Source organism: Halichoerus grypus, chromosome 2, assembly GCF_964656455.1.
Source record: "Halichoerus grypus chromosome 2, mHalGry1.hap1.1, whole genome shotgun sequence".
NCBI lineage: Eukaryota > Metazoa > Chordata > Mammalia > Carnivora > Phocidae > Halichoerus > Halichoerus grypus.
The window spans coordinates 185211910-185226228 of NC_135713.1; the positions used below are offsets into that span (position 1 = coordinate 185211910).

The following is a 14319-nucleotide window of genomic DNA, read 5'->3' on the forward strand; positions in this document are numbered from 1 at the left end:
TTCTCTCTCTCTCAAATAAATAAATAAAATCTTTAAAAAAAAAAAAAGAAAGAAAAGAAAAGACGAGCCACAGACTGGGAGAAAAATATTTTGTAAATCAGGCATCTCATAAAGGACTTGTATCCAAAATATGTAAAGAACTCTTAAAATTCAGTATCAAGAACACAAACAACCCTCTACCCCCAAAATGGGTGAAAAATGTGAACAAACATTTCACACGTCAAATGTTACAACCAACTTCAGAAAACGGTTTGGCAATGCTCACTGCAGCTGTGCGTATATTAAAATTGGAATGATATGGGGCGCCTGGGTGGCTCAGTCGTTAAGCGTCTGCCTTCAGCTCAGGTCATGATCCCAGGGTCCTGGGATCGAGCCCCGCATCGGGCTCCCTGCTCAGCCAGGAGCCTGCTTCTCCCTCTCCCACTCCCCCTGCTTGTGTTCCCTCTCTTGCTGTGTCTCTCTCTGTCAAATAAATAAATAAATAAAATCTTTTTAAAAAATTGGAATGATACAAGAGATTAGCATGGCTCCTGCGTGAGGGTGACACACAAATTCGTGAAGCGTTCCACATTTTTGATGCAGTTGATGACTGATAATGTGGACTTGTGAACATTAACAGTGGACGTCCACTGTCGCATTGTACAAAATCTCTGAAGTATAATTAAAAGTTTTTATTGAGCCCCTGGGAAAAAAAAGAAAAGAAAACAGTTTGGCAGTTTCTTAAGAAGTTAAACATATCCCAATCCTCAGTATTTACTCAAGAAAAAGGAAAGCATATGTCCATAAAACAACTTGTCCACAAATGTTCACAGCAGCTTTATTTGTAATAGCAAAAACTTGAAACAACCTAAATGTTCATCAACAGGTAAATTGATAAGCAAACTGTAATATATTCATATGATAGAAGAATCTTTCTCAGCAATAAAAAAAGACTATTGCTCATGCTACAACTGAATCTCAAAATCAGTATGCTGAATGAAAGAAACCAGACAAAAAAGAATACATACTGTATGATTCCATTTGTATAAAAGTTTAGAAAATACAAACTAATCTATAGTAACAGAAAGCAGGTCAGCGGTTGGAAGAGGTGAGCAGGAGAGAAAGGGCTCAAGGAAATTTCGGGGGATGGTAGATATGTTCACTACTTTATTTTTTAATTTTTTTTTTTTTTTAAGTAGGCACAGAGCTTGAAATCACAACCCTAAGATCAAGACCTGAGCAGAGATCAAGACTCGGTCGCTCAATGACTGCATAACCCAGGTGCCCTAATTTTTTTTAAGTAAACTCTATGCCCAACATGGGGCTCGAACTCACCACCCCACGATCAAGAGTTGCCTGCTCTACCTGCTGAGCTAGTCAGGTGTCCCAATATTCACTACTTTGATTGTAATGATGGTTTGATGGGGGAAGACATATGTTAAAACATCAATTATACACTTTACATTAAATATGTGCAGTTAATGATGTGTCCGTTATACCTTGATAATGCTGTTTTTAAAAACCTCTATACTGTGGAGGGAGTGGTGAATTGGAAAATAACCATTTTCCATCATCGTAGTGAAGATGGGTTCATTTCTTCAAGCAAGAATCAATGGTCGTGAGGAGCCTGGGTGGCTCAGTCAGTTAAGTGTCTGCCTTCGGCTCAGGTCGTGATATCGGGGTCCTGGGATTCAGCCCCGCGTCGGCCTCCCTGCTCTGCCGGGAGTCTGCTTCTCCCTCTCCCTCTGCCTCTCCCCCTACTCCCCTGCGCATGCTCTCTCTCTCTCTCTCTCTGTCTCTCAAATAAGTAAACAAAATCTTAAAAAAAAAAAAAGGATCAATAGTTATTAAATAAATCTGAGGATGGGGAAGTCTGATGAGGAAAGGGGTATTTACATTGTCTTAAAGTGTCTCCCTGTCAATTGCTTATTAATTATAAGGAGAAAAATAGTAACTATACAGTGGAAAAATCCAACAAAACTTTGGGTGGTCAAAATTATCATCAGTCATGGGCAGGTAGACATCTTGTGCCTCCATGTGCAATACCTTGAAAAGGACACACTAATTTTTATATGGTATTCTGGCCACCAGGCATAACCTGAATTTAATAGGGAAGAAAGAGCAGACAAAGCCAAACTAAGAAACATTCGATAACATAACTGGCCTGTACCCTCAAAAATGTCAATGTAGGGGCCCCTGGGTGGCTCAGTCAGCTAAGCATCTGCCTTCGACTCAGGTCATGATCTCAGGGTCTTGGGATCGAGCCCTGCATTGGGCTCCCTATTCAGTGGGAAGTCTGCTTCTCCTTCTCCCTCTGCCTCTCCCTGCCCCTCTGCTCATGCTCTCTCTCTCTCAAATAAATAAACAAAGTCTTTTATTCTTTTAAGTCAGTATCATGAAAGACAAAGAAAGGCTGAGAGAGAAACCGTTAAAGGAAAATAAGAGACATGACAAATGCAATATGTGATCCTGGACTGAATCTGATAAAGAAGGGGAAATACCCCAAAAGACATCATTGGGACAATTGAAAAACTTGTAATATGGACTATATGCTTTATATCAATGTTAAACTTCTTGAATTTCATCATTGTACTTATTGTGGTTATGTGTGTGAATCTCCCTGTTCTTAGGAAATACACATGGGGCAGCAGCTCTTTCTGCCCATTGGTCCTGTCCCCGTGCTTTAATAAAATCACCTTTCTGCACACACACACACATGCACACACACACACACACACACACATAGACAAAAGGAAATATACATGAAAATATGAAGTGGTAAAGGAACATAATGTATATAATTGACTTTCATATGTTTATAAGATAATGGAATGATAGAACAAAGTGGCAAAATGCTAAAAATCGGTGTATCTGTGGGTAATTGGTGTATCTGTATTACTTTTGCAAGTTCCCTGTAAGTTTTAAATTATCTTAAAATGAAAGCTTTACGTCTGCCTTCGGCTCAGGTCATGATCCCAGGGTCCTGGGATCGAGCCCTGCATCGGGCTCCCTGCTCAGCAGGGAGCCTGCTTCTCCCTCTGCCTCTGCCTGCAGCTCTCTCTGCTTGTGCTCTCTCTCTGACAAATAAATAAATAAAACATAAAAAAAAAATAAAAAATAAAAAAATAAAAAAATAAAATTAAAGCTTTAAAAAATCTCCAGGCTAATGACATCAGAATCTCTGGGGATGGCGCTGAGGCACTGCGATTTTATTTTATTTTATTTTATTTTTAAGTAGGCACCACACCCAATGTGGGGCTCAAACTCACAACCCTGAGATCAAGAGTCGCATGCTCTACTGACTGAGCCAGCCAGGCACCCCAAGCCATGGGGATTTTAAAAAGCTTTCCAGGCCAGGATGCCAGAGATGGCAAATAACAGTACAAGATGTGCAGTTAAATTTGAATTTCAGATAAACAACAAGTTAAAAACTTTTTTAAAAAAAAAGATTTTATTTATGAGAGAGAGAGAGAGAGAACGACCAGAGGAGGGGCAAGAGAGGGGGAAAAGCAGACTCCACTGAGTGCAGAGTCTGACAACAGGAGAGCGGGGGCTGGGTCCCACCCAGTACCTCCAGCCCATGACTTGAGTCAGATGCTTAACTGATTGAGCCACCCAGGTGCCCCTAAAAACATTTTTTTAGTATAAGTATGTCCCATGCAGTATTTTCTGCCTAACTAGCAAGGACTGTCTTAGAATACAACTCATTTTGATATCTGTACTCTGCTGGTCTTTGTGGAATATTAGAGAAGTTTCTTGCTTTATCTGTCTTCTGTATATAAAATCATCTCAATTCTCACTCTTGCAGAGAGAAGGGGACTGAGATAAATATAAGTAGATACTAAATGAGTTCATGGCGATGAACAGAAATGTCTCATGAATCTAGCACCTTCTGTAATAATAACAATAATGGTCAATATTTTTTAGGGCAGATTATGTATATGGTAGCCAACCTCTAAGGTGGCCCCCAATGATCCCTACCTCCTGGTATTCACAGCCTTGTGCAGTCCCTCCCACATCATACCAGGGTTGGTCTATGTGACCAATAGCATAAAGCTGAAGGGATGGTATGTCATTTCTGAATTTCACTTAGACTTTCATCTTAGGTGCATGACTTTGCTCCGAGGGAAGAAGCGTGGAGAGGTCCACATGGTGAGGAACTGAAGCCTTCAGCCTACAGTCGTGGGAACAAGGTTGGAAGGTGAGCTACAGCCCCAGGCTTCTGAGATTGCAACTCCGCCAACAGCTGACTTCAGCTTCATGAAGACCCTGAGCTAGAAGCATCCAGCTAAGCCACTGCCAGATTCCCAGTCCTCAGAAACTGTGTGAGAGAGTGAATGCTCTGTTGCTTTACACTGCTAAAGTTTGGAGTGATTTGTTACCCAGCGAAAGATCACTAATGTATCAAGATACAGTGTAACACAATGTATCTGCTCAGTGTACTTGTTTCCCAAACCAATTCTGTCTCTCATTATCTGAGACAGAGAGAGAGAGAGATTGAGAGGGAGGTCATGAGCATGAATAGGGGGAGGGTAAGAGGGAGAGGGAGAAGCAGAGTCCCCGCTGAGCAGGGAGCCTGACTCAGGGCTCAGTCCCAGGACCCTGAGATCATGACCTGAGCCAAAGGCAGGTGATTAACTGACTGAGCCACCCAGGTGCCCCCCCAAATCAATTCTTTGATGTAGGAACTTTACACTCCCATTTTACAGAAATGGGAACCGCAGCACAGAAAGAGCAGGTTGCTCTAAATCACCCACCCCGCTAGTAACATCAGCGGGTCTGTCTGCACAGCCCTCACCCCTAACAGGGAATTTCACAAGCCTTCCCTGTACCAGGTGAGGGGCAGAGTCAGCCTGGGTTTTTTTTTTTTTTTTAAAGAGAGAGAGAGAGAGCGCGCGTGAGCATGAGTAGGGGGAGAGGGAAGGGCAAGGGAGAAGCAGACTCCCCGCTGAGCAGGTAGCTGGCCTGCGGGGCTCGGCCCCAGGACCCCGAGATCATGACCTGAGCCTAAGGCAGACGCTTAACCGACTGAGCCACCCAGGCATCCTAGCCTGGCTTTGTTTTTTCATCTTACCAAATGCTCACCATAGAGTGAGGTGGAGATCATTGTAGAGAATACCACCCACCAACACTGGTAGGATGCCTTCAAGTTAACAAGACATTAATGTCACACTTACCTATGAGGTAGGGAGGACTGATTCTGGTTTTCTTTTGGGGAGGGAGGGGGAGGTTGTTTGTTTGTTTGTTTTTTAAGTAGGCTCCATACCCAACGTGGGGCTTGAACTCACCACCCTGAGATCAAGCATCGCATGAGCCAGCCAGATGCCCCCAGATTCTGTTTTCTTATCTCCAATTCAGAGATGGGCAAACTCAAAGCTCAGAGTGGATAAGGGCTTTGCCCAAATCCAAACCTCACCTGGCAGTGGCTGGCGGGTGGAGCTGGGGCTTGAACACCTGCCCCTCCACCCCACGGGCTACTGCCTAGTCTCCTTAAAGAAGGGTGTGGTTGCTGAGGTTGCAGAAGGTCCTCCCCATACCCATCACAGGAATGGGTGTGTGGTGGGGGGCCTCACTGGGGAAGCTGTCCCCGTTCAGGGAAAAGGAAGGGGAAACCCTCTCTTCTCACCCCACCCCCCCTCCCCTAGGAGGTTCTCCCACAGGACAGATAAGGGGTCAGGAACGCTACTTTCTCTGGGACTCCCGGCCCTTTGGCCTTTCACCCTAAATACACCACTAGCTCTTGCCCTCTCTGGAAGTGAGAGCCATGTGGCCACCCCTCCCAGTTCTAACACTGCCCACAGTTCTCTTCCCATGGACTAGGTCGCAGCTACTAAGGGCTGAGCTCTTTTCTTGATGAACAAAAGCGGACAAAATATGGACTTTGAAAACAGCAAGAGGGATTGGGGTTAGAACTGAGAGGGGACTTCCAAACTGATTCCTTATAGCAGATGGCCAAGAGAGGTTGTAGGTAGTATCTTCCCTGTTTTTATTTTTATTTATTTTTATTTTTTATTTTTTTTTAAAGATTTTATTTATTTATTTGACAGAGAGAGACACAGCGAGAGAGGGAACACAAGCAGGGGGAGTGGGAGAGGCAGAAGCAGGCTTCCCCGTGGAGCAGGGAGCCTGATGCGGGGCTCGATCCCAGGAACCTGGGATCATGACCTGAGCCGAAGGCAGACACCCAACGACTGAGCCACCCAGGCACCGCTCTTCCCTGTTTTTAGTGGAGAGTTTTATTTCTTTATTTTAATTGAAGTGTAGTTGACATATTATATTCGTTGGGGGTAAGTCGCATAGTGATTCGACAATTATATACGTTGCAAAATGCTCACCACCATAAATGTAGTTACCATCTGTCACCGTACAAAGTTAGTATAATCTTACTAAGTATATTCTTTCTTAAAGATCCCTCTGAACAGTATCTTGGTCTGAGGGGTATTGGGGCTGATGTGGGCAAAAATGTTTGGGACCACGACTGGGTTTGCGACATGACTGGGGAGGAAAGCTGGAGGTGACCCTTCTAGGAATCCAGCATAGACCCGATGACTCAGCAAAGTTTGTCCCTCTGTCTCCTCTGCAGGAGAAGAGTATAAATCTGCCACCTGGTGTAGGAGAGCTCAGAGAGGGATGTCTGTCTTCTGAGTCAGCCAGGGAGCTTGAAGACCAAGTGAACCTCCGAAGCAGAGTCCCCCCGGCTGCAGCCGGCCGTCTGAGTCACCCTGGCCTGGTGATGCGGCTGGGCCTGGAATGTCTGCGGTGGCCCTCGGGCTGTGGCAGGGGTGGGAGTCACCGCCGGGAGCTGGCAGAGTCCTCAAGCCCCACAGGCTCTTCTGCTGTGCCAGTTCTCATCCTGGAGCCCCGGTCAGAAGTCGGGAGGGTCTGGGAAGCAGGACCCCGGGGTTCTCGGGCAACAATACTGCCATGGTCCCTTCCTGGGCTGATTGCCTGGCTTCCATGTGTCCTAGACGCCCCTCGTGCACCCCCACTCTCTCCACCTGTCTGGGCCACTGGCCTTTGTATCCGGGCTTCCTCTTGCTTTCCCATCCCCTGTGACCTCTCTGACCCCTCACATCCTGGAAATTCGCCCCAGTGGACTGAGGGTCTGCCAGAGCCCCCTCCCTGTCCCCACCCCTCACACTAGGGCACTTCTCATGGCGCAGATAGGAGTTGCTGGTGGAGTTGCCAGTAGATTTACTGAACTATTTTTATCAAGTCCAGCAGGCCCTTCCGATCCCTAGAAACTTCAGAAGGCCGTCTTTTCCATTCCCCAGCCTCCTGAGATGCTCTGGGGGTGGGGGCTGTGGGCTCCCCTGAGCATCTGGCATTTTCTCTGATCTCCTCCCCTGACCCTCCCCACATTCCTTCCTCTCCCAGGGCCCAGGCTACATTCTCCTTGGTGTGTCCACCGCAGGGCCTGAGAGCCAAAGATCAAAGGGAAACAGGTTGGGGGGCTGCCGAGAGGTCCGCTCCAAGAGGGGGTGGGCTGAGAATTTGAAGCAACAAAACTGGCCTTCAGAGCAGCCTGCCCCCAAAACAAATCCCCAGAGCACCAGGCAGGCACTCAGAGCTGCAGGGACCCATTCCAGAACCTTCTTGACTCTGGTTTGGCATCAGACCTAGGGTTTCCAGGGAATGATGTACACCGTTCTTGGATAACCTTGTGCCTCCAGGCAGGGGTGCCCAGGTCTTGACACAAACACTTCTGAGCCCATTAACTGTCGCTCAACAGGAAGCAGGATCACAAACACCCCCACATCCCGTTTGGAGGCCAAATCTGAAATGACGCCTAATCACTGCCTGTGGATAGCCAGGAGATGGAATTCGGAGAGCTTGCCCGGAGAGAAGTTTTTCTAGACGGTAAAAAATGGGTGGTAGGTGAGCGAGGTTTCTAGGAAGCAGAGGTGAATTGCCCCCCCCCGGTCCAGCGACCTCTCATCCCACACAAGCACTTAATTTCATGCTGGAGCTGCTTCCTGGCCCCAGAGTTTACCTGGAAAGTGGCCTTTATTAGACCCTGGAGCTAATAAGCAGAGCATGAGCTTGGTTGTTGCTGGTTCAGAGCACTCTGGTGAGTGGAGAAGGAAGAGCCTGGGAAGGCGGCCTTGGGGATCAGCCCAAAATGCAGCTTCCGCCCTGTCCCTTCTAGACTGAGCCCTGAGGACAGACACATGTACTAAGCGCTTGGAGAAAGGCAGACGCAGTACTTTGAGGAGTCTCCAGTCTAAGGGGCAGACATGGCCCTTAGCCTCCAGAAGCTTCCGTAGGATGGGGAATGATAGCCCCCGTGGTTCACACTCCTGATCTCAGAGAGCCCCCAGTCTGATCCGGGAGACAAAGCCCCCACGCTGGAGAGCCCCCAGTCTGTTGGCACAGACAAGTCCACATTGGGTGTCATAAACCTTTACAGATAGAATTGTGGCTGCCCACCTTCCTTCAAGTTCCCAAGGGGTAAGTACTTCTTTCCCCCACTCTATCCTGCCCCTATGCAGAAAGGCAGCTTGACTGCAAGTTCTCAGTTCCCAGCTACCCCAGGAAAGCCCCATCCTTCATGGTCCCTCAACCCTCTCACTCTCCAGCCCTCTCCCCAGCCGGCTGGGATACCCCCCCAGATTTCACAATGGGGACATTGCCGCACTGCCAAAGCTGTGGGCCAATATCCAGAGCTGGGTTTCCAACGACTGTGCCCCACCCTCTCGGACCCAGGGGCAGCCTCTTGCCTGTGGGAGCGGTCCTACCCCAGCTAGTGCCACCCAACCTAAGGCACCCTTTCTAACTGAGGACACCTGTAAAGGAAGTAGGGCTAGAAGAATACGGGGCCCCATGCTCAGATGGGAGGAGGGGGGGGAAGAAAGGGGACACTTAAAGTGGCCTACCCCCCGGGCAACTGGAGATACCCAAATGTTAATCATCGATTAGCACAGTTCAGGTGGAAAGGGCAACTTTATTACGCGTAAAATGGACTTAATGTGGCGGGAGCTGTGGACCTAATTTCTTGAGATAAGGCGCTTTTAGGCTAATCAGCAGGTCTGTGATGCCTGGGTATAAAGGAGCTACAGCAGACTTTCTTGAGACAGGCTCCAAAGGACCAGAAGGTAGGAGGAAGAAACCCCTGCCCTGTCCTTCTGGAAGAGCCAGGAAGGAAGCCAGGTAAGAGAGCGGCCTGGACAGAGGATGGATGGAGGGGATACTGGAGAGGCAATCTACGTGAGAAATAAGAAAGCAGCTCTCAGCATTCCTGTAACACCCAGGTGACAAAGGCAGGAGGACAAACAAGGTCTGAAGGCCCAGGGGGTCTTCAGTAGGGTGAAGAGCAGTGAGGAACCTTCCTCCCAAGCCCTGAAAACCAAAGCTAGACCTAGCCATGTTTGGGCTGCCGGACCCCGTCTTCCTGCAGGGGCACCCTGGAAAGAGCTTCCCTGAGTAGAGAGAGTGAAGCCCGAGAAGGAGAGGATGGAATGGTCCTACTTGTGGCTTTCACTTGGGGCAAGAGGGCTGTGATGGTTTAGGTGACCTCCAATCCGACAGCCGGAAGGCGGGCTGCTATGGATTCTGGAGGCTCCAAGGGGAGACTCACCAAACCACATGCCGGTGAGGTCCGGCCACCGGAGCCGGGAAGGGGGCTGTCAGGCCCACGGGTCTTGGCTGCTTTCTCCTGCCTGGACCTTTCCCCTGCTGCCCTCATCCAGAGCTCAGTGCCCCCAGCTTGCAGAACCCACACATGCTCTGGGGCATCAGCGGGACATGGCTGGCCATGCTGACTATCCCTGAGCACGGTGCTTCCCTCAGCCCGGTCCCTTTTCTCTCTTTGCTCAGGAAATCACCTTTGGAAGATGGTGGCCGTGAAGATCTTCGGTCTCCTGCTGGGGTCCCTGCTCCTGGCAGTGGTGCTGGGAGAGAAGGCGGAGGGTCACTCCAGGTAGGGCTGCAGGGGAGGGGTTGGGCACAAGGGAGGATGACCCGGTTCTGGTTCTCCGGGGGAGAGGTGGGAAAGGGAGGAATCCCAGGCCAAGAGGAAAGAAGCCGGAGGGGAAAACCGGCCAGCATCTGTGTGCAGAGTGAGGACAGAACCCGAGAGTATTTATTACGAGCTACTGTTGCCACAGGGGAGAGACTGTGGTTAGATCTCTGGAAGGACTTCTCAGTGGTTAAGTGTCTGAAGTAGACGACAGTATCTCCCTTCCTAAGGAAAGCCTTAACCATTCATTTATGTGTGCATTTGATCAAATTGTGGAGAGGGCCCCCTGCACGCCAGCCACAGGAGATATATTAGTGCTGAGTGGTCCACAAATGCCTCGTGGAACACACGGGCCCCAGGGGGCAACAAAGAACCACCTAGGCGAGTTGCAAACTGTCCTGAGCACTTCGGGGGTGGGGTGGGGGAGCAGAGTGTCATGAACACATGGAGCAGGGGGCTCTGTGCTCTGGAGGACCGAGAGACTTGTCTGAGTAAAGAGCTGCGCCCTGTCGGATGCAGGAACTAGCCATGTGGTCCATCCACTGCATCCTGTAGATGGGAGGCATGGCCGTCAGACCGGTGCGAGTTGGGGCAACATCAGAGGTTGCGCACTTAGACCTGGGCCCGGACCGCCTGAGGCTAAATCCTGGATCTGCCACCTAAGAGATGTGCTAGATGAATCTCTCTGCCCCTTGGTTTCCTCAATCACAAAAAGGGCATAGAAATAGTGTCTACTTCTTAGGGGTGATGAGGGTCAAATGAGTCTGTGTAGTAAAGGGCTTACAGAGGACCTGCCACACAGTGAGGGCCGTTATGGAGGAGCTCACTCTTGTTCCTATCGACTGGGAACAAAGCCTTGAATCGGGGTGGGCCAGGCAAGAGGAGCAAAGGAGGGAACTGAGATCAGTCCTTTGGGATGAGGGGGACCCCTGATCCCTCTTTGCCCCGAGGCCAGAGTCACACACACCGAGGATGCAGGAAGTGGGTTCTAAAGCTGAGGATAAAGTCCCAGGGGCTTGATGCATAGACAAGAGAGGGTCTGCATAAAAACGGACTCCCAAGAAACCAGGGCATTTTTCTCAGACACTGGCCTCCTGTCGGTGACAATCATTTGCCCCTGCATTGTGCTTCCCCTCACCCCCTTCCCGTCCTGCGTTGTCCTGGCTTCTCTCTCTCTCCTCTCCCTGCCCCTCAGAGGCCACTCTAAGGTCAGTGGCTCCCGACCTCGAGGCCCCAGGTATGCTGAGGGGACCTTCATCAGTGACTACAGTATCGCCATGGACAAGATCCGCCAACAAGACTTTGTGAACTGGCTGCTGGCGCAGAAGGGGAAGAAGAACGAGTGAGTCGAAGCACACACTCCCTCCGGAGCCCGGGGCTGGCTGTACCTCCGGGCACACTGGATGCCACGCGGGCCACGCGGGCCGGCGCCTCCCAGCCCCACATGGTGCCTTTCACTGAGGCACCGATGGTGAGCTGGGCGACACGGTGGTCCTGACCAGGGCTCAGGCAACTGCTCAGTGGGGGGGGGGGGGGGGGGCAAGGCAATTTTCCACTCCTTTTCTTCTAAGGAGAGGGATCAGGGAAGAGGTAGGGGCTCCCAGAGGAGCCCCACGGGGCTGGGGGCGAAGGCAGAGGGAGCTGAGATGCTGCTGGCAGTGGTGGCCACTGCGGACTTGGTCCTTCTTCCTTCTCTCGGCCAAGTCTCTTACCTCGTGCTGGCTGCTCGGTCGGCACGGTGGTAGATGCTGAAAAGCCGGACAGTGGCCGCTGAGGACAAGCAGTGGGGCGTTTGAATGGAGAAAGAGGTTTGCTCTGCAACTTGGGTTAAGGTCCCGAAAGATCGGAGCCTTTGGGCTGGAGAACATCTGGAGCCTCCCCAGCCCCACCCACTCCCGCGTCTTTACCTTACCAGCTGGAAACACAACATCACCCAGAGGGAGGCCCCCGGGGCCCTGGAGCTGGCCCATCAATCTAACAGGAAGGAGGAGGCGAGGGAGCAGCAGGGGTGAGTCAGCCCACAAGGGAAGGGGTGGGGGCAGGGCCTCATTGTTCCCTCTCCCAGACCCCAGAGCAGAGCAAGGCCCCAGATAAGCATCCCCCTCCACTCCCAGTTCAGAGAGGGGTCTTCAAGAAACTCCTGGAGGCCAGCCCAGGCTGAAGGGAGAAGCCGAGGAGGAATAGGGGCTGGGGTCCTAGGAGGGGTTTGGGACCAGACTCCCTAAGATTGATGACTTTAGTCTGCAGAATCAGAGTCAAGGAGGGGCAGCGAAAGAGACGTCAGGGAGACCTCAGGAACTGGCTTCCCCACTTCTCCCCGACAGACCTCAGGAAGGCTGTTTGAGGAACAGGGACCCTTTGAAGGCCAGTCCCTTGACATCAGTTACCCCCTATCTGAGGAAGCTGAGGAATCTGTGGACCATTCTAAAGAGTGAATGTCCCCAAAGTAATCTCCTGGGTTTGGGGAATGCATTCGGGGATGCTCACAGAGGTGGACGGGTGGGGTGTCTCCCACCTGAATTCTGTTCAGCGTTGCCTGTGCTGAAGAGCCCCTGTTCCCCTGGCCCACAGATCAGGGTGGAGCTCTGAAAGCTGAGATAAGGAGAGGCAGCTGTGTTGACTCCCTCCCCCCAACCCAGCTGCCCTGTGGAGTCCCAGGCCCTGTATTTACTCACTCCGGCTGGTGCCCAGGCTCAAACAGCCTGCCTGAGGCTTTCTCCTTGGCAGCTCCCTACCCAAGAAGCCCAGTGATGAAGATTTGCTCAAGGATTTACTGATTCGAGAGCTGCTGGCCTGGATGGTGGATCAGATGGAAGTCTGCAGGCTCAGGTGGGGCTGTCGGGTGGCTTTGGGCGTCTTGTGTAGTGCTTACAAGCTTGAGCTTTGGGGCCGGACATGGGTTCGGATCGGCACCCCAGCACGTGCTAGCAAACTAATAAGCCTCTCTGAACCTCAGTGTTCTCATGAAAACAAGGCTTATTCAGACCACTTTGTGGGATTGTTGTCAGGTTTAAATAAGATAATCCGAGGAAAGAGCGGAGAGCAACCCGGGAGGAGTAATGGTTCAGTAATGTCGGCCGTTGTCATTACTGCTTGCACTTGGGTCTCCTCATCCGGGTGAGAGGCTGCGCTCACCTCCCCTGCCCACCTGAGCTAAGCTGCCCATCCTGGTCTCAGCTCTCCCTCTCTACCCTAGTCCCATGGCCCCTGGAGTTGGAGGTATGTTGCCCGGCCATAGCCATTATTGGTCTCATTGGTCCATCTCACCAGCCAGAAAGTCCTTTAATCTATTATGTCCCAGAAACAAGGGATGGCTAAATACCACGAAGGGGTCCATCTACCTAAAGGGTGAGACAGAACACTCATTCAAGATGCAGACACCAAGGCTTGGAAACCAAAACACATTTTCAGACTTCGCTGCTGGCGAGCTAGGGAGGGATGGAGGGAACAGATCTGGGATGGCTTCCTGCAGAGGGCAGGAAGGGCAAGAGGAACGTGACCAGAACCATGGAGGAGAGTATGAGAAATTCTCCATAGAGAGGTGGGTGCTTTTCAGAATTATTTTGCTTACTTATAATTAAAAAGGTAATTGGGAGGTAGGAGCAGCTGAACCATGGCTGGGTGCCAGGATGAGTTTACTTTGCTGACTCCGAGTAGATAATGACCCTCCTCTCCAACCACTTCCCCTCCTCTTTCCACTCTCCCCAGATTTCAGTGACTCAGACCAAACCCAGCTCGGGCCTGGACTCTGCCCTTCGCTCACTCAGGACTCAGCTCCACTCCAGGGTACCCAAGAGAATCCAAACCAGTCAAGTTTAAGCTGAAATAAATCCTTGTGCCCATTGTCAAAACTTGCTCAAATGTCTACTTGAGCACTGTTAATGTATGTGTGTCTGTGTGTGCATGCCACCCAATGAAAACGAGATACAGCTCCTACCTGCATCTGTAATTCATCTATTTACAAACACTTAATGGAAAGTTAACACAGGCAGGGGTTGTGCTAAGTACTGGGAATACAGCAGTCAAGGAAATGGGCACAGTCCCTGTCCCGGAGGAATTTACAGTCCCGTGATGGAGACAGACCTTAACTTACACACACACACACACACACACACACACACACACACATTAATAATCATGTAACATGCTGGGGTGCCTGGATGGCTCAGTCGGTTAAGCCTCCAAATCTTGATTTCGGCTCAGGTCAAGATCTCAGGGTCATGAGATCGAGCCCTGCCTCTGGCTCTGCATTGGGCATGGAGCCTGCTTAAGATTCTCTCCCTCTCCCTCTGCTCCCCCCGCCCCCCCCAAAAAAGAATCACGTCACATGCTAAGCCATGTGAAGAAAGACTAGAGAGCTACAAGAACAGAGCAGCCTCATC

At 50.4% G+C, this 14319-nt stretch overlaps 1 protein-coding gene and 1 non-coding gene across 2 annotated transcripts; both read left to right on the plus strand.

Annotated features, from left to right (window-relative positions):
* The first annotated feature begins 475 nt into the window (after positions 1 to 475).
* On the plus strand, positions 476 to 575 carry LOC118537670 (U6 spliceosomal RNA). Its single transcript, XR_004918239.1, has one exon. It is a non-coding gene; the product is annotated as a U6 spliceosomal RNA (small nuclear RNA).
* Positions 576 to 9812: 9237 nt separating this feature from the next.
* Positions 9813 to 13655, plus strand: GIP (gastric inhibitory polypeptide). The gene is made up of 5 exons (XM_036094532.2): positions 9813 to 9898; positions 11133 to 11279; positions 11853 to 11945; positions 12665 to 12766; positions 13646 to 13655. Exons 1-5 carry the CDS (start codon positions 9813 to 9815, stop codon positions 13653 to 13655), a joined length of 438 nt encoding a protein of 145 aa, XP_035950425.1.
* Positions 13656 to 14319: the final 664 nt, after the last annotated feature.